Source organism: Microcebus murinus, chromosome 4 (genome assembly GCF_040939455.1).
Source record: "Microcebus murinus isolate Inina chromosome 4, M.murinus_Inina_mat1.0, whole genome shotgun sequence".
NCBI lineage: Eukaryota > Metazoa > Chordata > Mammalia > Primates > Cheirogaleidae > Microcebus > Microcebus murinus.
In genome coordinates, this window is record NC_134107.1 from 7,902,779 (window position 1) to 7,928,883 (window position 26,105).

The 26,105-nt window shown below is 61.7% G+C and overlaps 1 protein-coding gene across 1 annotated transcript; it reads left to right on the top strand.

The window, feature by feature from the left end:
* Positions 1-5,554: 5,554 nt before the first annotated feature.
* Positions 5,555-24,956, top strand: GRK2 (G protein-coupled receptor kinase 2). The gene is made up of 21 exons (XM_076001670.1): positions 5,555-5,875; positions 16,291-16,367; positions 18,076-18,149; positions 18,324-18,425; positions 18,552-18,626; positions 18,784-18,845; positions 19,558-19,609; positions 19,890-19,981; positions 20,343-20,442; positions 20,528-20,606; positions 20,693-20,823; positions 21,026-21,120; positions 21,191-21,298; positions 21,506-21,572; positions 21,868-21,968; positions 22,444-22,510; positions 22,593-22,688; positions 22,944-23,106; positions 23,263-23,399; positions 23,485-23,598; positions 23,683-24,956. Exons 1-21 carry the CDS (start codon positions 5,763-5,765, stop codon positions 23,845-23,847), a joined length of 2,070 nt encoding a protein of 689 aa, XP_075857785.1. The 5' UTR covers positions 5,555-5,762; the 3' UTR covers positions 23,848-24,956.
* The last annotated feature ends 1,149 nt before the right edge of the window (positions 24,957-26,105 follow it).

Sequence of the window (26,105 nt, forward strand, 5' to 3'; positions counted from 1 at the left end):
AATATATATAGAAAATATTAGCAGGGCATGGTGGCGCATGCCTGTAGTCCCAGCTACTCAGGAGGCTAAGGCAGGAGGATTGCTTGAGCCCAGGAGTTTGAGGTTGCTGTGAGCTAGGCTGACGCCACAGCACTCACTCTAGCCTGGGCAACAGGGCAACAAAGTGAGACTCTGTCTCAAAAAAAAAAAAAAAAAAAGACCCAGAAGAGGAATGACAAAGAGGTAGAGAGGGAAGAGAAATGAGAGCAACAAGACCTCAGAACACACCTAAGTAGAGACACAGCAAGGACCAAGATACTGCAGAGTGACAGTGACCACTTGGTAGGCCCAACACCACACACCTTATCTCAGTTAATCCTCAAAACAATCCAGGGAGGCCACGCTGGGGGCGTCCTTTGTACAGATGAAAAAGGCAAGGTTCAGAGAAGTTAAGTAATTTCCCTGGGGCACCCAGCCAGGTTAGTCGGAGATGGCCCTGGGATCGACTCCACATATGGCAAGTACCAGCGGCCGCAGTGCGAGCCCGGTGAGGGCTACGAGACTGAATCGGACACTCGCTGGCCGGTTTGGAGCATCTAGGCACAAAGATGCCAGCAGGGACCACCACAGGATCTGGGGCCAATCTGAGCGGCAGGCGCTGGGGCGCATGCGCGCTGGGCACAATTTGGGTGGGCGGGCACTGGGCCGGGAGGAGACCAGCAGCGGCTGGGGGGTGGGGAGGAACCTGCTGAGGGCAAAGCCTCAAAGGAGAGAGAAGAGACTGGGGCCAGTGGCAGTTCAGGGACCGTGTGACCTTCTGGAAGGTTCCAGGTAGAGGCCCTGCTCCCGGGAAGCGGTACTGGAGGAGCCAGGGGTCTTGAAGCCCTGCAAGGATGGTGGGCTGGTACCTGTGGGCTAATGGCCCACGGTCATCCTTGCTCTGTGCTGGAAGGAGCCGAGGACCCACGTCCTGGTGATATGGAAGCCCACCCGGATAACCAGGGCCCTGTTCTCAGCATCTCTGCATTTGCTGCTCTACATACCTAGAAACCTCTTTTCTCTGCCCCTAACACAACCACTGCTCTCCCATCCTTAGCTCTGGCAAAAAACGCTCTTGCTGGGTTTTCCCTGACTTCAGCTGAGGAGGCTCCTGGAATAACTTGTCACCTGTCTCATAGGGATGTTCCCAACATTGCATGAGATCAGCTGGGCTCCAGGAACCGTGGCCTGCACCTGAGACCCCAGTGGATGCCAGTGGTTATTTCCGCGGATAGTCTGCCCACAAGCTCAGTCTTCCTGTGCCGGCGGCTCCCCAAGGCCAAGCGCAAGTGCCTGGTCTGTAGCAGGAGCTCAGCAAATACTGTCTAGTGGATAAGTAAATGCATGAGGTGAACTCCCAGAGGCCCAGCCAGGGCCTGGCACTGTCTGGACACCTGACCTCAGGGAGGTGGCGGTCTGTGCTGGGCAGGAATTGAGCCAGGTCAATGGGGCACACACTTACTGAGGTCAGGGAAGGCCCCGAGCTCACCCTCCCGTGCCAGCACTTACTCCCAACCTCCCTGTCACCCGTGCACGCAGGCTCTGTTCAAGGTTTTCCCAGCCCTTCCCGCCCATCCCCTGACCTCACCTCTCCTGGGTGCCCTGCGTTAGAGCTCTTGCCAGCTTCATCAGACATACGTGTTTGGGGGTTTTCTTTGCCACCAGATGGGCCAACACTGAGTCATGTTTCTTTTTGCCCCCCTAACTGTGTGCCAAACATGATGTTGGGGGTGAGGGGTGCAGCAGGGACCACGACAAACAGGGACCCCAAGGGAGAGCCCTCAAGCTGTCAGCCCATGGGGTGGCAGGATGAGCAGGAGCTGCCACTCTGGAAGGGGGAAGGGCAAGGGAACTGTAAAGTCAGGACCCCAGGGGTGGAAATGGACTCAGCCTGTGCGAGTGGCAGCAGGAAGGCCAGAGAGGCCAAGGACTCAGGAAGAGGAAGGGAGGAAGTTGTCAAGAGGTGGGCAGGGCCAGGCCCCAGGAAGAGGGTGGGTTTATCCTAAGTGCAAGGACAGTCATTGGAAGGGTAAAAGCTCTGGCAGCCAGCGGGGCAGGGAGCCCTGAGAGGAGGCTGGGGCAGCGCAGGGTTCAGCAGGGCACAGCGGAAGGAGTCAGGGTATACTCAGGGGACAGACACACCAAGTAGTGCTGGATGACAGCAGGCACTTCTTAAAGCTTGTTCACCTAACCGGCTTTGGGCAGAGGGGGTTGAGGACCTAGAGTCGCCCTCTAGGTCCTTCACTCTCAGGAAGGAGGGGGCGGGACAGGTGAGGAGAGAGAGGAGTCAAGGATGACTCCCAGGCTTCTGGAAGAAGGAGGATCCATGACTGAGATGGGGAGGCGGGAGAGAAGCAGGTTGGACAGGCACAGGGCGGTGGGAGCAAGCTCGTGTGGGGCGTGCTAAGTTTGCAGCATGTGTTAGTCAACCCGTGCAGATGCCACGCACTGGTGTGCCTGCGGGTCTGCCGGCTCCCCTTTCCACTCCTAGTGTCCTGGCGACAGGCGGGAGCATTCTGGGCACGGGACAGAGGTTTGTTGAGAGAAGCGATGACTGAAGCTGGCCTGAGAAGGCGCGTTTCCTCTCTGCATGACAACTGCCACCAGAGGGCAGCACCACCCCGAAAACCAGCCTCCCCAGGCCAGGGACGCGCCCCCTCTCCTGAACTTGGGGCTTCCTGAAGCGGCTTTCCTGGGCTCAGAAATCAATGAGGAGGCCGGGTGCGGTGGCTCAACGCCTGTAATCCTAGCCCTCTGGGAGGCCGAGGCGGGAAGATCGCTCAAGGCCAGGAGTTTGAAACCAGCTTGAGCAAGATTGAGACCCTGTCTCTACTAAAAATAGAAAGAAATTAGCTGGACAACTAAAAAATATATACATACATATATATATATATATATATATATATATATATATATATATATATATATATATATATATATATACCAGCCGGGCATGGTGGCGCATGCCTGTAGTTCCAGCTACTGGGGAGGCTGAGGCAGGAGGATCGCTTGAGCCCAGGAGTTTAAGGTTGCTGTGAGCTAGGCTGACGCCACGGCACTGTAGCAACAGAGTGAGACTTCGTCTCAAAAAAAAAAAAAAAATCAATGATGGGAGACCAGCTCCCTCCAAGGCCCCCAGCTTCAGGCCTGGCGGGGGCTGCCACCTCCTGGAGCAGGATGGCTGGCATTTCAGAGCCCACCTACAGACTCTGGTCTGACAAGTTAATCAGGCAGAATTTGGGGCTGTTCCGGTAGACCCAGGCCAGCACATGGCTGTCCTCCCAATCGCAGAGGGAGGGCGGCGGGAGAGCAGGTTAGAGGCCTCCTGTTGTAGCATCTGGCCCTGTTCTGCCCTTACTCCAGGTTCTAGTCATTCACTCATTCATTCATTCACCCAACACTGATGTCTTTCTGAGTCTGGTCTCCCGGCGGCGGGCACTGGAGGCAAGAGATGCCAGTCACAGTGGGAGGCAGCACGTGCCTTTTTTCCGTGCATCAGCATTTCCCACATCAGGATGCATTTTCCAATTGGTGCAAACATGTAACACGGCTTCACTCCCCACTGTCAAGACTGGCAATGCTGCATCTTGCAGTGGATGCTGTGTTCACAGCAGGGAAACAGGGCCCAGTAGGTGGTAAGTGTAAGATCTGAGATGTGCACAGTCTGAGTCAGGGAGCCAGGGAAGGCCACCTGGAGGAGGGGAGTCTTAAAGGATAACAGGAGTTAGCCAGGGAAAGGCACCCAGAAGAGCATCTAGGAAAGGCAGAGGGGAGGCTGGCTGGCTGGGTTGGTAGGGGGACTCCAGGTGCAGGGGACGGTGGCAAAACAAACCCGAGAGGGGAGCAGGGCCCAGTCATCCAACACCTTGACTTGCAGGTTAAGGAGTTTGATCACCCAGGTTAAGGTTAAGGAGTCTGCTTTGGGGAGAGGACCTGGAGCCCCCCTCTAGGTCCTTCACTTTCAGTAGCCCCGAAGCTTCTTGGAGCTAAGCAGGCAGTAACTCCATCAGACCTAGATTTGGGAACGGTGTCTCTGGTCAGAGCCTGCATCAGGGCAGTGGCCATGGGGACCCTGAGAAGCAGGCAGGTTCAAGAAGATTCTCACTTAGAAACATAAGATGATGATGAAATTAAAAAAAAAAAATGAAAAAATAGAGAAAAATGTAAAAAAAAATAATAAATAATAATAAAAAAAGAAGATTGGAGGCCAGACAGGATGGTATGATGACAAATTAGATGAGGGAAGGGGCAGAAGAAGAGGCAGGAGTCAAGGAACAGAAAACTGGGGTTCTGACTTGGGTATGTGGGTGTGTGGGGGTGTCACCCACTGAGAAAGGGACCTCACCATCTCTGATGAGCTCTTCTTCCAGGCTGATCCAAGAAGTGCACAGAGATGGGGTTCCCTGCTTTGTAAAAGGGGTCTGGTTGCTGGGCCACCAACTGTTGTGAGAATTGAGCTCCACGTGCCAGGGCTGGGAGGAGGGTCCCAGAGAGGGGCGAGCTGAGATAGGAACACTGTCTTGAAACACATGGCTTTCCCCTTAGCAGAGTGGCTTTCCCTTGCCAGGAAGCACTGAAAGCTCTGTGCTGGGAGGTTTGACCCCACATTGTGGAGTTGTCATGAATGAGCCTCTGGGTGGGATGGGGTGCAGGGAAGGAAGCTGAGCCTAGTGTGCTGGCCAAGGACCCAGGTCTACAAGCTGGTCAGTAGGGTGGGGTTGGGTGCAGGGTCCTTGATCCTGAAGTGTGGGGACAGGATTGGGTCTGGAGCAGGAGGGGAGGGGTTTGGGGCTGGAGTAAGCCTGGAGTCTCACTGCAGTTGTCACGTTCTGGTCCTGAGACTGTTTCCAAAGTTCCAGGTGTTGGGTCTAGGATGCTGGTCTGGAGTTGGTGGTTCAAGTCTAGATCTGGGCCCTGACCCCAAGTTTAGGGTTCAGGGTCATGGCAGTGATCTGGGTCTGGGGTCAGAGTCCAGGCTGGGGTTAGTCACCGGGATTGGATGGAGGTAATGGTCCCAAATATGGATCTGGGGTCTGGGGTCAAGACTGTAACCCAGGTCTGGGGTTTGTGACTGTCTGGGTATGGAGCTGGGGACCCAGGGCTGTGATCTGAGGTCACAGTCGGGGTCTGAGGTAGGAGTCCCAGATCGTGTTCTGAAGTCTGAATCTGCGTCTCGGTTAGGGTCCAGCATCCTTGTGATCCCCGTCTGGGGTCGGAGCCGCGGTCTGCTCGCGGGGTGTGGGATCCAGAGGTGCGATCCGAGGCCGTGGCCAAGGGCTGGGTCGCCTTCGGGCCGGGGTCGGGGTCCAGGATCGAAGGCGGAGGTCACGGCCAGGGGCTGAGGTCGTGGTTCCGGGTCCGGTCTGGGGTCTCGGGGCGCCGGCCCGGGGTCAGGCTCGGCCCCGGCCCGCGCGGCCTCCAGGGGGCGCCGCCGCCCGGCCGCCCGGCCCTCGCGGGCTCGCTGGCGCTGTGCGCGGCAGGCGGGGCCGGAGGCGGCGGCGGCGGCTCCCGGGCGCGGGCGGCGGCGGCCCGACTGCAGTCCCGGCGGGAGCGGAGCGCGAGCCGCGGCCGGGCCCGAGCCGGCGCCATGGGGCGGCGCCGCCAGTGAGCGCGGCGAGCGGAGCCGCGGGCGCCGAGCGGGCCAGGCGGGCGGCGCCCAGGCCGAGCGGGCCGCGCCGGGCCGGCCGACCGAGAGCGGGAGCCGCGGAGCGGCCGCGGCGGGAGCAGGCAGCGCCGCCGCCAAGATGGCGGACCTGGAGGCGGTGCTGGCCGACGTGAGCTACCTGATGGCCATGGAGAAGAGCAAGGCCACGCCGGCCGCGCGCGCCAGCAAGAAGATCCTGCTGCCCGAGCCCAGGTGAGGGGCGCCGCCGCGCGCCCGACCCCGCCGGCCGCCCGCCGGCTCCTCCCGCAGCCGCGCCCGAGACCTCGGCCCCACACTCGACCCCGCAGCCCCGGACCGCGCGGGGCTGGCCCCGCGACGCCCGGCGGCCCCGCAGCCCCGACCGGCCCGGCCCGCCGGGCGCCCGCGGGTCCAGAGCCCCGAGCCCCAGGCCCCGCGCGCCTGGACCGAGCGCCGCCGGCCCCCGAGCCGCTCCGCCGCTTCCTGCATCACGCCCGGCCGGCGCCCCGGCTGTCAGCGCCCGGCTCCTGCCTTCTCCCGCGGCCGCCCGGCGCGCCCCTTCCTCCTCCGAGCAGCTCGGCGCCGTGGGTCCCTCCGCTCTGCGCGCCACCATTTACCCTGCCTGACCGTCTCAGCCATCCCTCGGCTGCCCCCGCTCCCAGCACCCCGCTATCCGCCCGGCTTCCCACTGCCCCCGCCCGACTCCCCTGCCGTCCGCACACTAGTGCGGGTCCGAGGGGGGCTCTTCCCCACTCCTCCGGTGGGGTCCCTGTCCTGGAGCTGGGTCGGAGAGTGCTTTCGGGATGGTGCCCATGAGGACCCTGGTGTGGTGCACGCACCATCTCCCCCAGCACACCTGCCGCCGCTGGACCACGCTGCCACCTCTCTGTATGACAACTGATGTCATCACACCTGATATCGAAATTTAAACTGTTCGGGCTGTAGGTGCAGAAGCGTACAGGGCGTGGATGGGAGCTGTGGCTTGGAGCATTTAATGGCTGAGAGTGTTTTCCCACTGTTTGTGCCTCATAGCAGCGCACGGGGTGAGCCCCTGTGGTTTTGTCCCCATGGAGCAGGTGGGGAAGCTGAAGCCCCAGAAGTGAGTGGCCTGCCCAGTGTCACACAGGTAATCCCAGGTGGCACCTGGCCACCAGATCCGGGCTTCTGACTTCTGCTTCTGCATTTTGTCCACTACTCTGGGCTGAGCCAGGGCCTGGCAGATGTGCCCACCACAATTCTTTGTGTCGTGTGGCAAAACCGGTGCCAGCAACTCCTCATGCCTGCTGGTGCCCCCGTGGGCTGGGGACTGGGCCTGTCCTTTCTGCCATGGTCTTACCAGGTGACTTTGGGCAAGTCTCTTCCACTTCTGGACCTCAGTTTTCTCATCTGTGAAATGTGGCTAGTGTGAAGTAAGGGCTGTGACTCTGTGGTGTGCCCAGCCTTCGGGGCGGGCTGCAGGGCTGCCGTGCCCGTGGCTCTCACTGGCCCCCTCCTCTGTGGGCTGCTCACCGGGTTTCAGATCGACTGAACCCCAGGCCTGGGAGAGGGAAAATCGGTCTGCGTTTTGAAAAGGTCGTTAGGGCCCTTTTTTTTGCTAAGACATTTGCAATCAGATTTCTCAAAACAGGAACCAGACCGACTGTCAGCTGGGGTTGTCCAAGGAGCAGTGACAGTTAGAACAAAAGTGAGTTCAGAAATGACAAAGCCACCCCGGAGGAAATGGGGGAGTCAACCTCTCGGGTTCAAAACGGCTCTCCTTGGTGGCCACAACCTCGAGACCCTCCTGCAGGTTGGAGTTCTGCAAAGTGTGAGGCGGGGCCTTTTCTGGAACTCTCTGTGTCTGGGTAACCTCCCCAGAATGCATTGCTTCTGATGGGGCCCCACCTCGGGTTGGCTCTGCAGGTGTTAGAACCCTGAGGAACAAGCTGTTCTTCTTTTCCTGTCCCCTTACCATGTGCAGTGGTGATGGTGGCGATAGGAGCAATGATGGCAGTGGTAATAACTTATTGTTTATTTTGACATCGGTCAGCTCAGTTCCGCAAAACCCAACCTGTGAAGTTGGCAAGGCCATGCTTTGCACGTAGTAGTTGCTTAAGAAATATCAGGGCTGTGTGGTGTATCATCTAGTCCTGAATGGAGACAAGGCACGCTGTGAGATTTGGGGGAACAGCAAGAGACTGAGAGCCAGGCATCACAGTTTCTGCATGGGGTCACCATCGGCAGCGTGACATTGGGCAGGCTGCTCACACCTGGGAAACGGACCGGAGGCTCTAGCACTGCCCGTCGGCGTCCAGCCCTCCCACGCGACAGGGCTCGCCGCCTTTGCTTTACACTTTGCAAATGCAGTGGGTCTGAGGCCTCCTGCCCTTGAAGGTGATCCAGGCCGTATCTCACGTTTGCATGGAACGCCCCAGTTTGCAACGTGCTTTTTACTCCGTTTTATCCAAGTGCAGGCAGCAGGCCCAGCAGGTGGTGTTCTCCCCATTTAACAGCTGAAGCCGCTGAGGCTCAGGGAGGGGAAAGGACTTGCCCTGGCCACAGGTCCGGCTGGAAGTGGGCCTCAGCTTTCTGGGCCCCCAGTGCTCTCCCCTGCTGTGCTTCATCTCTGCCCACCCCTGAGCACCTGTTCTCAAGCCCCTGTCTGCAGTCTGTGGCCTGGGCTGCTGACACCCCTGTCTGCAGACCGGCAGGGCAGGCCCCAGTGCTGTCGGCTGTCTCAGTTCACAGTGCAAAGCTGTGCACAGAGCGGCAGCTCCATGCCAGGCGGCCCGAGGATACAGGGTCCGGGAGCGAGGCCGTGGTTTGTCCCCATGACCAGGTGCTATTGAGAGTTGTCACCACCGTGGGATGGTCCGTCTTGGCAGCCTCCCCAGCCACGGGGGCAGCCGTGGATTGGGGCTTGGCTGGGAGCTGGGGCTGGCATCTCAGCTCTGACTTCCCAGGGCTGGGGAATGGGAACAGTGGGCACAGTGCCACTTTCAGTTGGCACAGGGGCCTCCCCTTCTGTCACCCTATAGACTCCAAGGAAACAGACCCATTTCCTGACCTTCTCAGAGAAAGAAGCAGCGTTGTGTACCTGGGAGACAGGACAACTAGCTTCTCTTTCCCCTGCAAGACCAGCTCACCTGGGACCCAGGCAGGTCCCTTATCCTGGCTGGGCCTGCCTCAGTTTCCACATCAATAAAATGGGGTGGCTGCTCTTTGCTCTGGCGTCTGAGGTCTGGGCCGGCCCTGAAGGGGCTGCTGTCTCCCTTTCCCCATGGCAGGAGCAGCAGCCTGTAATTATCGTCATTTGCTTAATGTGACCGCTGAGGCCTCATGTAATTAATCTCTGGGCTCCTGGCTGAGGAGCCCTGCCCAGGCGGTCCCTGGAGGTGCCCCTGCCCTCCCCTGTGACAGTGGCAGTCTGGTGGCAGCCCAGTGGCAGATTGTGGGAGCTGGGTGCCTCTTGCAGCCTCCCATTTTCTTGGCTATTTCCTGGTCCCTCCCCCACCGCGAGTTTCCTCCTTCCGGCCCCTTTCTGGCTTCCCCGCTCCCCAGACCCTGCCCCTGTTCCTCTGCTGCCGCTTCGTTCCTGTTAACTCTTCGCAGCCGGGACTTCCTGCCCTGCGTCTGTAGGGAACGTCCCCCCCTCCTCCGCGTCTCCAGCCTTCCGCTCCCCATCCTGCCCCTGAAAACAAGATTATCTTTTCGGCAGGCACTCCCTCTGGGCCACTGAAGCCGCTGCTGCTCCCCAGCAGTGGGTCTCTGGGATGTCTTTTCCCATCTGTTTTCCTTTCCAGAGCATGAGGTTTCGCATATTTGCCATTAAGCCTCCCGCCTGCCGTTCCCGGGTAAACGGATTTGAAGGGAGCCTGAGCGCTGCAGCTTGGGATCCGTGCAGGGGAATCTGGGCGCTGGCAGCCTGGAACGCTGTGTCCTATTAATGCACGGCCAGGCCCCAGTAGTAAGTTCCCAGTGACGTCAGGTGCAGACGTGCTCGCTGCCTCTTCCCGGCCCAGGTGGGCTGGCGGGGGGCTGAGCTCGGCTGTGGGTGCTGGCTGCCGCAGGCGTGTGGCTGCTGCTTCCGGGACACCGAGCTCCTGTTTGGGAGGAACAGCAGGACCAAGAGCATGGGACAGTCTTTGAGGCGCACACGGCCTGCCTCCGTCACACCTGCCCTTTCTTCCTGGGCCCCTTCCCCACTGGCTCTGGACCCGTCGCTCCCTCCGCCAGACAGAGTTACCTCCAAGTTATTCCTAACCTGCCTCAAATGAGATACCAAAAATGAGGTGCTTGGCTGCAGCTTTTTTTCCTTTTAAGACAATAACGTCCTTTTCTGTTTTGCTGCTTACTACAGAGAGACGTGTCTACGCTGGCAGAAGTGAGTCTTCTGGCATTAACGTGTTGGCGGCTCTGTCCTCTGACGCCAGAAGCCAGCCTGGGTCTGGGCAGGGGAGTTCTGGAAGCTTGTTCTTGGTGCAGCTGAGGCGAGGGCAGGGTATGGTCTCAGTGTCGGCATCAAACTGCAGGTGTGGGTGCTCGTGTCCTACTCGTGAAGAGGCTGTCACGTTTGACAAGGGCCCGGAGGGTGTCTTACGGAGCATCCCGGCAAGGAAGCCTGGGCCACTGCCGAATCGGGGGCACCCGAGTGCACAGGGCGCTGTCCTTCCCGCCCCCTGCTCAGGGCTTGCCCCACCCACTCTGCCAGTTGGGGCTGGTTTTCCCCGTTTTCTTCGTGGCCCGTCCTTGAGCTCTGAGGACGTTTTCAGCCCCAGGGAGGGTCATTGAGAAATATTAATAAGAAGCCCCAGGGGACTTCCTCCTACCGCTGCCACCTCGGTGCCAGGTTTCCTGGAAATGCCACAGGAGCACCTCAGCTGCAGCCACAGGCCCTTGCTCCCCTGGCTCCCTAACTGCCGTCTCCCGGAGCGAGGGGCCTCCCAGCGTGGCTGCACCAGACCTCTGGGCTGGCCAGTGGCCTCCGCGCCAGCTCGTACTGTCTTGGGACGTCGAGGCTTAGGCATCACTGTCACATGGGGGGGCACAGGGACTAAGGCTGCAGAGCCTGGCAGGGGGTGGCAAGGGCAGCCAGGGCACGTGCTGGGCACAGTCAGGGTCCTCGGAGACCCTGCAGCCTGCTTTTCCCCAGGGACTAGGGGAGGCCGGAGGGCGCTGGGCTGGGAGGCGTTTTTCAGGGAGGGTTTGGACGTTTTCTTTGCGTCTAACTCACTGTGGGCCTCTGGGCCAGCTGCCCAGTCAGCTTCCCCTAGCCTGGTTTCCTTGCCATCACCACTGGTGTGAGCGTGTTTGCCTCTGACCCCTGCGGTCCCCTCCCTTCCTCGGGGCTGCTGCCTCTGGCCCTGAGCGGGAGCCACCAGGAGGGCCCAGACCACCACGCCACAAGAGCGTGGGACTTTGCTTTTCTCCTGAACCGAGGGGTATCGGAAGGTACCAGAAGTTCTCCCCCTCAGCACTCACCCCCTCCCTGTCTACCGTCCTTGCCACCCAGCCGGTGCTCAGCTGCGCTGCTCAGAAAGGAAGTGAGGCTGGGCTGCCCGAGCAGCTGGTGCCGGAGCGGAGCCGGGCTGCTCCCTCCCACCGCCAGGCACCCCACGCCTCTGTGCCAAGGTGCCCTTGACGCCCTGGCCAGGCAGGTATCCGGCTCTACCCCCTGGGGCCGCAGGTGGAGCAGTCTGAGGCCGTCTGCAAGGGCAGTGGCAGCCACCTGCCTGGGTCAGCCATCGGGCCCAGCCCTGGCCACAGGCCCCGCCCTCCAAGGACACAGCAAGTGTGGAACACAGGCCCGAACAAGGCCAGTTCCCATGTGATCCCCTCCTAGAAGGAGCAGCGCAGACCGTCAGCGAGCTTGGGGCACTCCCGAGGGCCGGGAGGTGGGCGCGGGTTGACTGCCCCGCGTTTTAGGAGAGCTCCTCTTCTGCTGTGTCCTCTCAGGCTTCTTAGTTATTTTTTATCTATTAATCAAAGGGATGAGCCTAATTAAACCAGCACTTCGAAATAGTCGCATGTAAAATGTTCGTGATACAGATAATTGAATACAGTAACGGGGGAAAACAGTGTGGAGATTTGATTTGCTCATTGAACTGAGCTTGTTCATTCTTGTAACCAGTTCCTGCCCAAAGTGATGATGGAGTTTTTATTCTACTTTTTCATAGACCCACGTACAGGTGACCTTGTTTATGACACAGTCCACCACTAACATCCCATCTTTCAATTTTCTTTCTTGTTTATTTGTTTGGAGACAGTCTTGCTTTGTTGCCCAGGCATGAGGGCTATGGCGTCCTCATAGCTCACAGCAACCTATAACTCCTGGGCTCAAGCAATCCTCCTGCCTCAGCCTCCCGAGGAGTAGCTGGGACTACAGGTGTGCGCCGACACCTGGCTAAAATTTTTCTATTTTTTGTAGAGATGGGGTCTCACTCTTGCTCAGACTGGTCTCGAACTCCTGGCTTCAAGCAAAGCAGTCCTCCCACTTTGGCCTCCCAGAGTGCTAAGGTCACAGGCGTGAGGCACCCACCTAGCCAGTTTTCTTGTTGTTGTGTTTTCCTTCCAGTCCCGGGCCTGATGGTGAACGAATGCGCCATCTGTAAAGTTGCAGACGGTCCGAGCTTTTCTGCCGTCAGCTGTGGTTTCTTCAAACTTCTCTCCCAGGGTACGAGGAAACCGTGTTGTTCTCAGAGTGCCCTCTGTGTTTATGGTGAGCTTTTTGGCGTGTAAGAGATGCGGCAGTCTGGTTTGGACGTTGCTCCCGTCGTGTGCAGAGCCATTCCCACTCCTGGTCCCTTCACGTATTCGGCGAGGCCCTTGCTGTCCACCGGCCACTGTCTTCCTTCCAGCTGCCAAGCGAGGGCCGGGGCCACGGCGGGCCGCGGCGGGTGCGTCGTGGGAGCAGACCAGGATCCCGTGTGGGGAGCATGCCGTGCCTGCTCAGGGTGTTAAACGGCCATCATGGTGGCAGCAATTCAGCGTTTTATTGACATCCTCAGTTTATAAATGGGGAGACTAGATATTTAAAGTCAGTGACTTGGCCTGACCTCCCAGGGGAGGAGATGGGCAGAGCCATCTGGGACCCAGCCGGGGCGCCCAGCCCGCTGCCAGGGCAGAGGAGGCTCGGAGGCTCTTCCCCAAGGGGATTGGGAGCCGTGGGTCCCTTTGTCTGGGCCTGCTCAGGCCATTTGGTTCTCTTGACAACCTAGAGTGGGTCTTGGGAGCCACGTGCCCCTGGCTAGCAGGGTTGTTGACCTGGGTGGAGGCAGGGCCGCTGCTCTGGGCTCCTTGCCACTCCAGACTCTGCCAGGATCAGGGAGTGGGTGTTGGACAGGAAGGTGACCCAGCCCAGGAGGCTGCCCCTGCCTCCCGTGCCCGCCCGTGCTTGTCACCCTGGCCAGAGCTTCCTCTAGTGACACGTATTTCTAACCTGCCAGCTCCCTCGGCCACCAGCCCCATGGGAATAGACAGGAAACCCTAAAAATTGCCACTTTGGGGGCCTTCCCTTCAAGGACTCTGCTCAGGCCTGGCCTCGAGTTTGGGCTTTTTTTTGGGGGGGGGGTTGTTTATTTTATTTAAAAAACATTTTTTTCTTTTAAAGGAAGAAAGTGAACTGTTGTGGGCTGGGAAAAATGCTGTGGCCATGCCCAGGCGTGGCTTAGGAGAGGAGGGCCAGCCTTGGGGCCCAGGGTCTCGCCTCCGGCCCTTGCCTGGGCCTGGACAACCGCAGAGCCGGGGAAGGGGAAGGCTCTACCCAGCAGGTTCCTGGCTGTCACAGGCAGGGTCTCTTGGTGAGCGCACTGCCCCGTGGGAGACCTGCCATGCCGGGTTATCGCTGCTCTGGGTTGTGTGGCAGGAAGTGGCAGTGGCTGCACCCTGGCTGCCAGGTGGCCGTTCCCTCTGCCAAGCTGGCACCAGCTTTGCCGGTTCCCACGCAGCAAGCTCAGGAGGGCTTACCAGGGAGGCCGCAAGGCCCCCATTCCCAGGGCTGTGCCCAGCTCTCGGTGGGGTCCCCCTGCCAGCTGGAGCTGCCTTGCCTGTCCTCTGCACCTACCTGTCCACCCTGCCCACGGGGCCAGCACCCGACATGTCCATCTGACCCCCGCTGCCTTGGGAGATTGGTGTTTTGTGATTTCGTTTTCCCTCTTTATTGCTTTTTCTCATCCCCCCTGTGGATCAAAATGTCCTGAAACATGAGAATCGGGTGCAGAGGTGGAGCACCCAGAGCTCAGCCACGGGCGGTGAAGGCGCCGCCTTCCGAGCCCCACTCTCGGGCGAGATCCAGGGACCTGGCCTTGCCCGGCCTCCTGGCCCTGTGCCCTGAGGGCCTCCCCGGAGCTCGGCCTCCGTCTGCAGGCCCCGAGGGCAGCAACTGCGTCTTTCTCGGTTTAACAGATTTTTACCAAGCTCCAGCTGCGTGTGAAGCACCACGTGACACTTGGTTTCTGTCCGCTGTCTCCCATGTCCCTGTGAGTCCCAGGAGCCGGGAAACAGTTGATGGAGATGAGCCAGCGTGTGGCCCCCAGAAGGGGAGGGTGTGCCAGCGTGGTTGAGGGGCTGTCCAGGCCTGGGAGCCCCTGCCGGTTCCAGGAGGGTGTCCTTGCTTTCCCGGAGGGAGGGGGCCACCTTGGAAGTGGCTGCACAGGGGCCCCGGGCCTGGGCTCTCCTTTTCCCAGCTGAGCAGGGTCTGTGCCCAAGGAGTCACAGGATGTGAACACAGGGGGTCACCAAGGCCTATCCTTGTCATCAGCACTGTGCTTCCTGTTGGAGACGGCTTCAGGAGGAGGTCACAGCATCTCCCGGCCTCTGAAGGTGGGGAGCGGGCGAGGGGGACACGGCTCCGACATCGTGCGAGTGACAGCCCCACGTGCTCTTGTGCTGGCTCGAGTGGCCCTTCCCGAAGGGCTCAGGGGCAAGCGAAACCACGGGAGGGCCGGGCCTGGGTTCCACTGCAGCCCTGGAGGACGGTGCTGCGCAGCACAGGCATGAGCCCCGGGCCCTGCCGGCCCTGCCCGGAGCCCGAGCTCCTCAGATCTCCCTCGCTGTGCCGCCTTCTTCCAGACCCCGGCCCAGCCCTCGCAGGGCTGTCCTTGTAAGCGCTGTCCTGGTACCGGCCAGCCCGAGCCTCCTGCCACCCACTGTCTCCCCCTCCTTCCGGGCCAAGTGTGGCTGTCTGCCTGGGCTTCCTCCCGTTGTGCCTGCAGCAGGGCCCATGTGCCCGCCCTGGACTGAGCCCGCTCCCCCTCCCTGGCTGCGAAGCCCCCTGGCGTGCGAGGCCCTGCCCCCCTGTGCGTCCTGCTCCCTGCCCCCGCTCTCCTGCTCCTCTCTGGGCAAGCTATGCCCTGCCTGCTCCCACGCCCCCCACCTGTCCTGGCTTCACCACCTGCCGACATCCTGTTTGCACTTGGGGGACCCAGTGAAGGCCTGCCTTCCCCACACGGCCTCTCCGCCACCCCGAGGCCACCCCACTCGAGTCCTGCCCCAACCTCGGGGCCCAGTGAGGCTTGTGCACTTGCCGTGTCCTGCGACAGCCTCAGGGCCGCACCCCAGGCCTCGTGTGTACACGTTTGGGGTTCTGGTGACAGTAGCCAGCCCCGGGCTGGGCTCCCAGGGATAGTGCCAGGGCTGTGCGGAGCCCAGAGCGCCCAGACGTGCGGGTCCGAGTGCTCACCAGTCTCTTCGCGGCCCACTGGCGGCCACAGGCACCGAGGGCTGTGTGAGCGTGACATGGGCCCGGAGCCTGGGCCAGCGGGGCCAGGTGTGGCAGGGCTGGGCTGGAGGTGGCCCAGGAGGGGGAGTAGGGGACAGCAAGGTGGTGTCTGAGGCATGGCATGTGGCCTGGAAGGGCTCTCTCAGTGTTGGGGGTGGGACAAACAGGGTAGGAGGTGTCGGGCTGGGTTTGGGGGTTCACAATGGCCGGCCCCTCCCTTACAGCCCTGCCAAGCAGCCCAGGGCAGGGGTCTTGTTTTTTATCCAAGTATGAGGGACACGCAAACTCAGGCATGGCTTTTTTTTTTAATTGAGATACAATTTATATAACATAAAATTCGTCATTTTAAAGTGCGCGTTTCAGTGGTTTTCAGCACGTTCATCGTGTCGTGCAGCCCTCACCCCTGTCTCATTCCGAGCATCTCCCAGTACCCACTGGCAGTCACTCCCTGTCCCTCCCCCCAGGCCCTGGCAACACAGATCTGCTCGGTCCCTGGGGATGTGCTTGTTCCGGACGTGTCTTATAAATGGGATCGCGCGTGTGGCCTGTGTCTGGCTGCTGTCACTCCACGCCATGTACCCGAGGTCCACCCTTGTGGTGGCCAGTGTCAGTGCTTCGCTCCTTTTTCTGGCCAACAACATGCCACTGTGCGGACGGGCCATGTTTTGTGAGTCTGTTCGTCCGCTCGTGGACCGGGCCTGGCTTTTGCGACTTGGCCAAGTCCCCATAGCCAGCGCGCAGTAGCCCGGGACCGAACTTCCACAGGCAGCGGGCTTCTGGGCGGGAGGCCCTGCGGGTCTGACTGCTGTGGGGATGAGTGCGTGGGCCCCACGGCGGCCTGCTTCCTGGAGGGAGCAGTGTCGCCCCCAGCAGGGCCCTCGACTCATAGCGGGACCTTGGCTGCAGCCCACCGGGCAGGGCTGCTCACCGCATGTCCCTGTCGCTCACACAGCATCCGCAGTGTCATGCAGAAGTACCTGGAGGACCGAGGCGAGGTGACCTTCGAGAAGATCTTCTCCCAGAAGCTGGGTGAGTACAGCAGCCGCTCTGCCCGCCCCAGGCTGACCTCTTGCCCCACCCTAGCCGGCGGGCAGTGACCCCGCTCCCGGGAGGGTCGCCTCCTGTCCACTCCAGCAAAGCCCCAGGTGGCCCCAGGGGGTGCTCCAGGTTGGGCCGTGTGACCTCTCGTGCCTCCAGCCCCTGGCTGTCAGCCTAGAGGGCCCCGTGGCGGAGGTGGGGGCCCCCGCAGTCGTCCAGGGCCGCCAGGGAAGTTCCTCCTTTGGGGTTTTTGTTTTTGAGAGTTGCAGCTTCCCCTTGGCGAGGCCACAGCTGCTCTGGGCCGTTGGTAGGACTGGCAGGAAGAGGCAGGGCCCTTCCTGTGGCGCCTGCCGAGCTGTGGTTGGCCCGCCCCCGCCCCATGGGTCCTCTTTGTGAGTGACCTGCTCCGTGCTGGCCCCTCATTCTTCCTCCTGCTGCTGCTGGTGCCTGGTGTCTTAGCAGCACCCTGCAGGCCTGGCCTGGGGGGCAGGCTCCGGCCACTGGCCACAGCTCCGACTTGCCCTTCCAAGAGCAGGCTCTCAGCTCCGACCTGGGTGTGGCCTGGCCCAAGGGAGTGATGCATCAGGAAGCACACCACCCTTTGGGTCTCAGGCCTGTGCTGTGTGACCTTGGGCGAGTTTCTTCACTTCTCTGGACCCAGTGGTGTCCTCATCTGGGAAATGGGACTCATGAGCCTCACTGCCCCAGACTGTCAGGGTCAGAAGAGGCGGTGCTGGGGAGAGCACTCTGCCTGCCGTGAGCCCTGTTTACAAGTCACCAAACAGGCCAACCTCACCAAAAGTGATGGCTGCACACTGACAGAGTGCCCAGGCAGTGCCCCTAGAGTCGTGGGAAGCCACCCAGCACAAGCCCAGTCACCCATGGCGGACTAGAGGCCTGAGCAGGGCTTAGCTCTCCTTTGTCCTCCGGCAGCTGCTCCGGCCCCCACTCCCTGGGAGGGGCGAGGGCGTCCTGTCCAGGGTCTCCTGGCAGCCCTTCCCCCAGCCTGTCCTACCTCTCTCAGGCTCCTGTGGACCGTCCCAACCTCTTTCCTGGGACTTGCCACCCAGCAAAGGAGCCTTCCGTTCTGCTCATGCCTCTGCTGCCTACCACACCTCTGCCAGGCCTCCTTGAGCCTCAGTTTCCCCAACAGGACCCACCCTCCCTACCTGTTTGTCAGGGCTGCTGTGAGCAAGAGCTAGACAGTGGGGGAGGGACATGGTCCAGAAGAGGGGCACAGCCCCCTCGGGCCCTCCTTGCCCTCCATGGCCACCCTCCTCCCCTGCACTGTAGCTTGACCTGGTCCAGGTGGCTGGAGCATCCGAAGGGCCCTCAGGCATGACTTTGTCGCTTGTGCACAGCCCCCGTTTGGGTGGTGCGGGCCTCACGGAGCAGGTGCAGGGCCTTGGACTGCACTGAGGGGATGCCCAGGCGCCAAGCCAGGGCTCTCCGATGCCAGAGCCAGCCCCCTTCTCTGCCTCTCCATGTGCCTGTCACTTTCCAGCCTCTGTCTAATTTGGGAAGTGAGTAGAAACACAGGGGCCCTGACCTGAACTCCAAGAAATCTCCAGACGGGCAACAGCCTCGGTGCCCACCATGCCCAACTCCTGCCTGGGAGAGAGATCGCGTTTTTGCACACGATGGTAGGAAGACCCGAGAGGAGGTGTGGCTCAGTGTGACCCAGCTCGGTTACTTTCAGGGTACCTGCTCTTCCGAGACTTCTGCCTGAACCACCTGGAGGAGGCTAAGCCCTTGGTGGAGTTCTACGAGGAGGTGCGGTGGGCCCTCGCTGGCGCTGGGTGGTCGGCAGGGCCCCCGGGGGGCCGGCCCTGCTCTGCCTGGAGAGAGGGGAGGGGCTGGGGCGGTCTTTGTGGAACCCATAAGATGCCTGGCCCTGGCCCGTGCCCTGCTGGGCCGCAGACCACCCGTGCGACTCCTGTCCTCCAGATCAAGAAGTACGAGAAGCTGGAGACAGAGGACGAGCGCGCCGCGCGCAGCCGGGAGATCTTCGACTCGTACATCATGAAGGAGCTGCTGGCTTGCTCACACGTGAGTGTCCCTGGCCAGCTCGGCCTCGGGCTCGGCCGGACCCATGTGCAGGCCCAGAGTCACCTGGGCGTCGGGAGTGGAAGAAAGGACCCTGTGGAGAATTCACAGCCACCTTTGTCTTCCCAGCCCTTCTCAAAGAGTGCCACCGAGCACGTCCAAGGCCACCTAGTGAAGAAGCAGGTGCCCCCGGATCTCTTCCAGGTGTGTGCCGTGCTCGTTCCCTGCTGCTTCCTGGCTCCCGCCCAGGCAGGGCCTCCCCTGACAGCCCCAGGTGGAGGAGCCTGACCAGCTAGGGGTGGGGCCTGGGCAGCCGCGGTCCTGCGGGGCTCAGTCACCAACTTCCGGCTTCCTCCCTTAGCCATACATCGAAGAGATTTGTCAGAACCTCCGAGGGGATGTGTTCCACAAATTCATCGAGAGGTGAGTGCGGGGGCTGGTGTGCGGGAGGAAGAGGAGGAAAGGCCGTCCTGAGAAAAGGCCTGGGTGGTGTGGAGGATGGAAGCCAAGCAGGGGCCTGGGCACTTCAGTGGCCCCATGGCAGGGCCTCCTGAGAGGTCAGACAGGCTTCTGCTCACCCTGGGCACCACCATGCTCAGCCCCAGGCAGCTCAGACCTGTCCCGGGCAATATTTCGGGGAGCCAGAGACCACCTATGCACGCTACCCGCCATGGCCCACATAGCTAGAATCGGCCAGGTGGGTGGGAGTTCTAGGCAGATTTTAGCTAAATATAAGGAGCAGCTTTTTTAGGGTCACAGCTGCCCAGCCATGGAGTGAGCTCTGCATCACAAGAGGTATGCAAGCACAGACAGGGTGGGCACTCATCCAGAATGTGGTAGCAGGAAGTCTGAGTTAGACTGGAAGACCTGCTCCCCAAGCTGCTCTGATCCCGACAGGAGCCCACCGTTAGGTGGCTGCGACCACATTGAGCACCTGAGCACAGGCCGCCAGCCCTGAGGATGGGCAGGCCCAGCACCTGTGGTTCCCACAAGATCCCAGAAGAGGAGACTGGGGCTTGGGGTGTTTCCACATTGGACGGGAGCCCGGGGAATGGCAGCAGCGTGGGGCAGGCTCACGCCAGCATCCTTCTGCCCACTTTCTGAGTCTCTCTGAGCCTGGGTTCTTCTCTTACAGCGATAAGTTCACACGATTTTGCCAGTGGAAGAACGTGGAGCTCAACATCCACGTGAGTGGGTCCAGGTGGGATGTGGAGGGCCGTGCTCCCAGCTGCTCCTCTCCGGGAAGCCAGGCCCGTGGCTTGGCAGGGGTGGGGAGGTCAGGGGCGTCTGCCTTTCAGCTCCCGGGGTGGTGGCTGTGGGGATCAGTGCCGGGACCCCAGCGGCAAGGGTGGCCAGGACATGGGTGTGGGGGATGCTGGCACAGGGCCAGGCCCTGCAGCCGGGTACCTCTGCCCCGGGGCTGGGCCAGGCAGCCTGCAGTGACCCCAGCTGTCGCCCTCCCCGTAGCTGACCATGAACGACTTCAGCGTGCACCGCATCATCGGGCGCGGGGGCTTTGGTGAGGTCTACGGGTGCCGGAAAGCCGACACGGGCAAGATGTGAGCACCTTGCTCGGCTGGAGTCTGGGGGATGCCTGGAGGGGGGACAGGGCTCTGGGTGGGGGGCGGGAGGGGCATTTACGGGGGGCGGTCCGTGCTCCTGGTGAGGGGCCCTGCCAGGCCAGTCTCTGCACAGGGCCCCGCACTATTCCCTCTGTGCCGTGGTGTCCCTCCCTCCGCCTGCTCGGGCCGTGACCCTCCTGCACGCTCCCAGAGCCCCTGACGTGCCAGACTTCCTCCTGCCCTCTCTCCCTGTTTTGTGTCACGTGCTTGTCCTATGTCCTGTCTTCCCCACCAAGAGCCCCCAGGGCAGCCCAGGCTCCCTTCCGCATGGGGGCGCTGACCACCCCTTACCCCACAGGTATGCCATGAAGTGTCTGGACAAGAAGCGCATCAAGATGAAGCAGGGCGAGACCCTGGCCCTGAACGAGCGCATCATGCTGTCCCTCGTCAGCACCGGGGTGAGCCGGGCCTGCGGGCTGCCTCCAGGCCAGCGTTGGCCCCGGGACCTCGGGCAGCCTCCGCTGACCACCCCTCCCCTCCTAGGACTGTCCCTTCATCGTTTGCATGTCGTACGCTTTCCACACGCCGGACAAGCTGAGCTTCATCCTGGACCTCATGAACGGTGAGTGCAGGCTGGGCCCAGGGGACAAGGGCCAGGGCTGGGGCCGGGCAGGAAGCTGAGCGCCACCCCATGGCTGCCTCCCTTAGGCGGGGACCTGCACTACCACCTGTCCCAGCACGGGGTCTTCTCTGAGGCCGACATGCGCTTCTACGCGGCGGAGATCATCCTGGGCCTGGAACACATGCACAGCCGCTTCGTCGTGTACCGGGACTTGAAGGTGACGCTGGCGCGGACGCTTGCCCTGCCCTGCTGCCCCTGTCCTCCTGTCCTCCTGCCCTGAGCTACTTTCTGGGTTCAGTTGTGACTGGGGAAAGGAGACCCCGCCTGGGCCCTCTCCCCGGACACCCACGATCCTCTCAAGCGAGGACAGTGACGCGGGCGCCATGCCTGGGCGGCAGCTCACTGCGCTTCCTCCACAGCCAGCCAACATCCTGCTGGACGAGCACGGCCACGTGCGGATCTCAGACCTGGGCCTGGCCTGCGACTTCTCCAAGAAGAAGCCCCATGCCAGCGTGTGAGTGCCCCGCGCCGCTCCCCTCCCCTGCCCTCCGCGGCCCGAGCTCATGGCCTCCTTGCTCCCACAGGGGCACCCACGGGTACATGGCCCCTGAGGTCCTGCAGAAAGGCGTGGCCTACGACAGCAGCGCCGACTGGTTCTCCCTGGGCTGCATGCTCTTCAAGTTGCTGCGGGGGTGAGTGGCTGGCCCGCGTGGGCAGCTGGGACGGGCCCGAGAGCAGCTCTTTTCCAATCCAAGTAGGGGGCTGGGGGAGGGGAGCCCACAGCCGCCTGGGTGTCTGGGGTGGCACCATCCCTGGCTCTGGACAAGGCTCATTTATCTGCCTGCCTCAGTTTCTCCACTCCCGTCCTTTGACCTGGGTCTTCGGCCCCTCTTCCCCAGGCACAGCCCCTTCCGGCAGCACAAGACCAAAGACAAGCACGAGATCGACCGAATGACCTTGACGATGGTGAGTGCAGGGTCTCAGCGCGGGACCACGGTGGGGCTGGGCCTCCGGTGTGCCAGGCTCATGACTCTTGGTTCTCACCAGCCAGCAGAGACCTCCGGCCACTGAGCCCCTCTGGTCTCTGTGAGGCAGACCTCCTGCCCCGCACCGCGGGTCTGGCCCTGCCTGTGCTGTCGGAGTGCACAGCCGCTGGGCTGTCGTCCCTCCCTCCGCTAGGGGCCCGACACCCCCACCCCTAGCTGTGATGGGGTCAAGGGCTTTTCCCCAGCCCCTGCCGACATCCCGCTCCTCTCTCGAGGCCGTGGAGCTGCCCGACTCCTTCTCCCCTGAACTCCGCTCCCTGCTGGAGGGGCTGCTGCAGAGGGACGTCAACCGGAGACTGGGCTGCCTGGGCCGCGGGTGAGTGCCCCGGCTGCTCGGCATACTGGGTGTCCCAGTCTCTGCCGTGTCCTGTCACCTGGACGCCCCCGTGGGTCCCTGCCTCCTTTGAAGAGCTCACAAGATGGGGCATGGCCACCCTGTCTTTGGGTGCAGGGCTGCCTGCGGGTGGGGCTGCTGGGCCTGGCTGGCGCCCTCGTAACAAAGATGACAGTGATGATAGCAGCTTTGTATGTTCATTCAACCTTTACTAAGTGCTGGGCACAGCGCTGCCAGGTTTGCCAATGTTAAAACTCCCCACGCCCTGTGATGTAGGAACTGCTGTGCTCCCATTCAGACATGAGGAAACAGGCTCGGGTTTAAGGAACTTGCCTAAGGTCACAGAGCTACAGAGTGGCTGAACCAGGAGTTAAGCCTGGGCAGCTTGGCTCCATGCCCAGGCTGAGCCCCCGACACGGGGTGGTGTGGAGCCCTGGTGACAGGCATCTCCCCGCAGGGCTCAGGAGGTGAAGGAGAGCCCCTTCTTCCGCTCCCTGGACTGGCAAATGGTCTTCTTGCAGAAGGTGATAGCCTGTGGCAGGGGCTGGGGGGCACCCTGCAGCGCCTGCCCCATGCTAAGGCCCAATGACCCCTGTTCTGCTGCAGTACCCTCCCCCGCTGATCCCCCCACGAGGGGAGGTGAACGCAGCCGACGCCTTCGACATTGGCTCCTTCGATGAGGAGGACACAAAAGGAATCAAGGTACTGGGGCTTGCCTGGCCTCTCACCTGAGCCCTGATCCTGGCTGGGGGGACCTTGTCCCTCGAGGCCCCTGCGAGCCTCCGTGCCAGCCCTGCCAACCTGTGGGCCTCAGCTCCTCTGCCCCACACTTCCCCGGGGGTGGCAGGTGGACCAGACCATCCCTGCCCCTCCCTGGGTCTGGGCAGGCCTGTGGCTGATGGATGTCCTGGCACCTTCTGTCCATCCATGTGTCCCTGCCCTGTCTACCTGCTGAAGTTACTGGACAGTGACCAGGAGCTCTACCGCAACTTCCCCCTCACCATCTCGGAGCGGTGGCAGCAGGAGGTGGCAGAGACTGTCTTTGACACCATCAACGCTGAGACAGACCGGCTGGAGGCCCGCAAGAAAGCCAAGAACAAGCAGCTGGGCCACGAGGAAGGTGAGGGTGGCCGGCCCCTGCCCACTTTGGAAGTGAGGAACCGGCCCAGGCTTAAGGCACTGACCTTCTGGCCAAGGTCACAGCCAGAGAGCAGCCAAAGCAGGGACTTAAACCCAGGCTGGGCCAGGCTGAGCCCTCTCTCATCTCTTGCACCAGACTACGCGCTGGGGAAGGACTGTATCATGCACGGCTACATGTCTAAGATGGGCAACCCCTTCCTGACCCAGTGGCAGCGGCGGTACTTCTACCTGTTCCCCAACCGGCTCGAGTGGCGGGGCGAGGGCGAGGCCCCGGTAAGAACTGGGGCTGCGGTCGGGGAGCCGGGCGCCCCATGGCCGGCCTGGCCCTTACCACGGCCCGTTCCCTCCGGCCCTGCAGCAGAGCCTGCTGACCATGGAGGAGATCCAGTCCGTGGAGGAGACGCAAATCAAGGAGCGCAAGTGCCTCCTTCTCAAGATCCGAGGCGGCAAGCAGTTCGTCCTGCAGTGCGACGTGAGTGGGGGCCCCCAGGGGGTGGGGGGTGCGGTGGGGGGCACGGCCTGGGCCAAGTGTGGCTGACCCCACCTGGCTCCGTAGAGCGACCCCGAGCTGGTGCAGTGGAAGAAGGAGCTGCGCGACGCCTACCGCGAGGCCCAGCAGCTGGTGCAGCGGGTGCCCAAGATGAAGAACAAGCCGCGATCGCCCGTCGTGGAGCTGAGCAAGGTGCCGCTGGTCCAGCGCGGCAGCGCCAACGGCCTCTGACGCCCGCCCGCCTTTTATAAACCTTTAATTTATTTTGTCGAATTTTTATTATTTGTTTTCCCGCAAAGCGGAAAAGGTTTTATTTTGTAATTATTGTGATTTCCTGTGGCCCCAGCCTGGCCCAGCCCCCAGGGAGGGGCCTGCTTGCCTTGGCTCCTGCTGCCACCAACCCAGCCACTGTCCAGCGCCCTCTGTCCCGACCCAGGGCTGCCTGCTCCCAGTATCTTCCCATGGGGGGAGCAGCAGCCCCCAGCAGCCCTCCCGCCCTCCCCTGGGGGACAGTGCCACACCAGGTTGTGCCACCTCAGGCTCTGAGCTGTGCTCTGTGCCCACGGGCACTGCGGGGGCCTAGTGTCCCCCACCCCAGGGGAGGGCACAGCACAGGGATACTACTTGAATTTGCCCACCGAAGCCCCTCTTGCAACAGAGGGACAGAGCCCTGCACTGTCCTGCCCTCTGGCCACTGGCGAGAGGAGAGGGCCTGTTGTCCCCCGGGCCCCCGGCCTCCCACAGTGACTTGGGCTCCTGTACCGTTGTTCGGGAGAAGCCCCTGTGTCACTGGCTGTCTCCATTCCCACCTTCCCTGGACACTGTGGGGCTCGGCCTGGAGGGCGGCATTGGCAGTGGGTGCTGCTGCCCTCCCTAAGCCCCCCTCACCCCCCGCCCCAAGCGCCCGGGCTCAGGGACCACAGAAAGGCAGCTGTGGATTGGGCCACACTGGCCTAGCCTGGCCCCAGGGTCCCCTGTTGCTGGGCCGGGTGAGACCTCATCTGCCCAGGACCACAGGGCGCCGGCGGCGGGTGGGCAGCACAACGCGAGGGGGCCAGCCCTCCCCGCCCCAGGCCCGTCAGTGTGCCCCCAGGCTGTCTTGTCCCACAGACCATGTCCTGTCAGTGCCACCACCCCAGGGCGCCACTCGCCCGCCGCATGCCCCCTCGTGCCAGTCGCGCTGCCGTGTGTGGTGTCGCGCCCCCCCTTCCCCGGGGCTGGGTCAGTACACCCTCCCCTTCCGTCTACTCACTCCTTGGGGCGTTTCTTTGCCGATTTTTGAATGTGATTTTAAAGAGTGAAAAATGAGACTATGCGTTTTTATAAAAAATGGTGCCTGACGTCTTGGCCGTCTCAGACTCTTTTTGTGCTTAGTGACCACTTTGCAGCCTCAGCTGGGGCCTAAGGGGAGGCAGGCAGCTGGGGCCTAAGGGGAAGGTCTTATGGCAGGTGGCCTCCCTGGCCACTGCAGCCAGCCAAGGCCAGCCTGCCCAGGGCAGTGTGGGGGCTCCCGCCCCTCCCCACTGGTCCTGCTCCCCACTGGGTGGCTGTACAGTGCTGTCCCCCTTCTCCAGAGAGGAGGGGGTGTCTTTTGCCCTTTCCCCAGGTAAGCAGGAGGAGGTGTCAGCAGCTCTGTGCTTGGCGTCACGTTTGGATGGACTGGGACCATCTGGGCCTCACTGAGCACCCCCTGCGTGCCAGGCACTGGGCTGAGCTGCCCCTCCCCAGGGACAGTCACAGTGAGGCCCCTCTGCCCTCTGGGTCACATTGCATCCTCTGGGCCTTTGGCCCTCTCTGACCTTGGCCTCTTCTCTGGCCTCACTGTGCAGCCCCCGGTAGGGGTCCCTGAAGCATGAGGGGTTGCCCAACACCAGGCCTCTCATCTACCCAGAGACTTCTGGTCAACTTCCCTTTCCCTGCAGGCCCTCGTGGCAGGCTGGGGGCAGCAGCTTCTGTCCAGGGAAGAGGCATCCTAAAGATGGGGGTGGTGGGGGAAGGGACGAACTGAGGCCAGATGGGAAGAACATGGCCCAGCAGGGACCTGGAATGAGCAACATGGGCGTCTAAGATGGAACACGGGGGGTCCGTGGTACCGGTCACAGAGCCAGGACAGCTGGGAGCTGAGCTAGGCTTGGGGGAGGAGAGTGAGTGGCTGGATATGGCTTCAGACACTGATGGGACAGCACGGAGCACCTGGGCATAGAGATGTTCTGGAGGAAGCCGAGATGCAGGCCTGCGTCAGGGTGACAATGGGAACACAGGCTCTTGACCAGGGACGGGGAGAGGGGCCCTGGCCTAGAGTTAGGGAGGCACTGTCATGGAATTAAGGGCCCGTGGGGAGGCACGTTCGAGACTGCAGAGGTCAGGAGAGGCTGGGCCCAAGAAAGTCCTGTCGGGTTTGGGCTTTAAAAGGGCGTGGGGGAGGGACAGCCTCTTGGAGAAAGGTGGAAGCCAGAGAGGGCTGCACAGCCCATCTTAGAGCTCTGGAC

Coding starts and splice junctions, on each gene's coding strand:
- GRK2 (XM_076001670.1), top strand. CDS start 5,763: ATGGCGGACCTGGAGGCGGTGCTGGCCGACGTGAGCTACCTGATGGCC. Junction 16,368..18,075: donor GATCTTCTCCCAGAAGCTGG/GTGAGTACAGCA, acceptor GGTTACTTTCAG/GGTACCTGCTCTTCCGAGAC. Junction 19,610..19,889: donor ACGTGGAGCTCAACATCCAC/GTGAGTGGGTCC, acceptor CCCTCCCCGTAG/CTGACCATGAACGACTTCAG.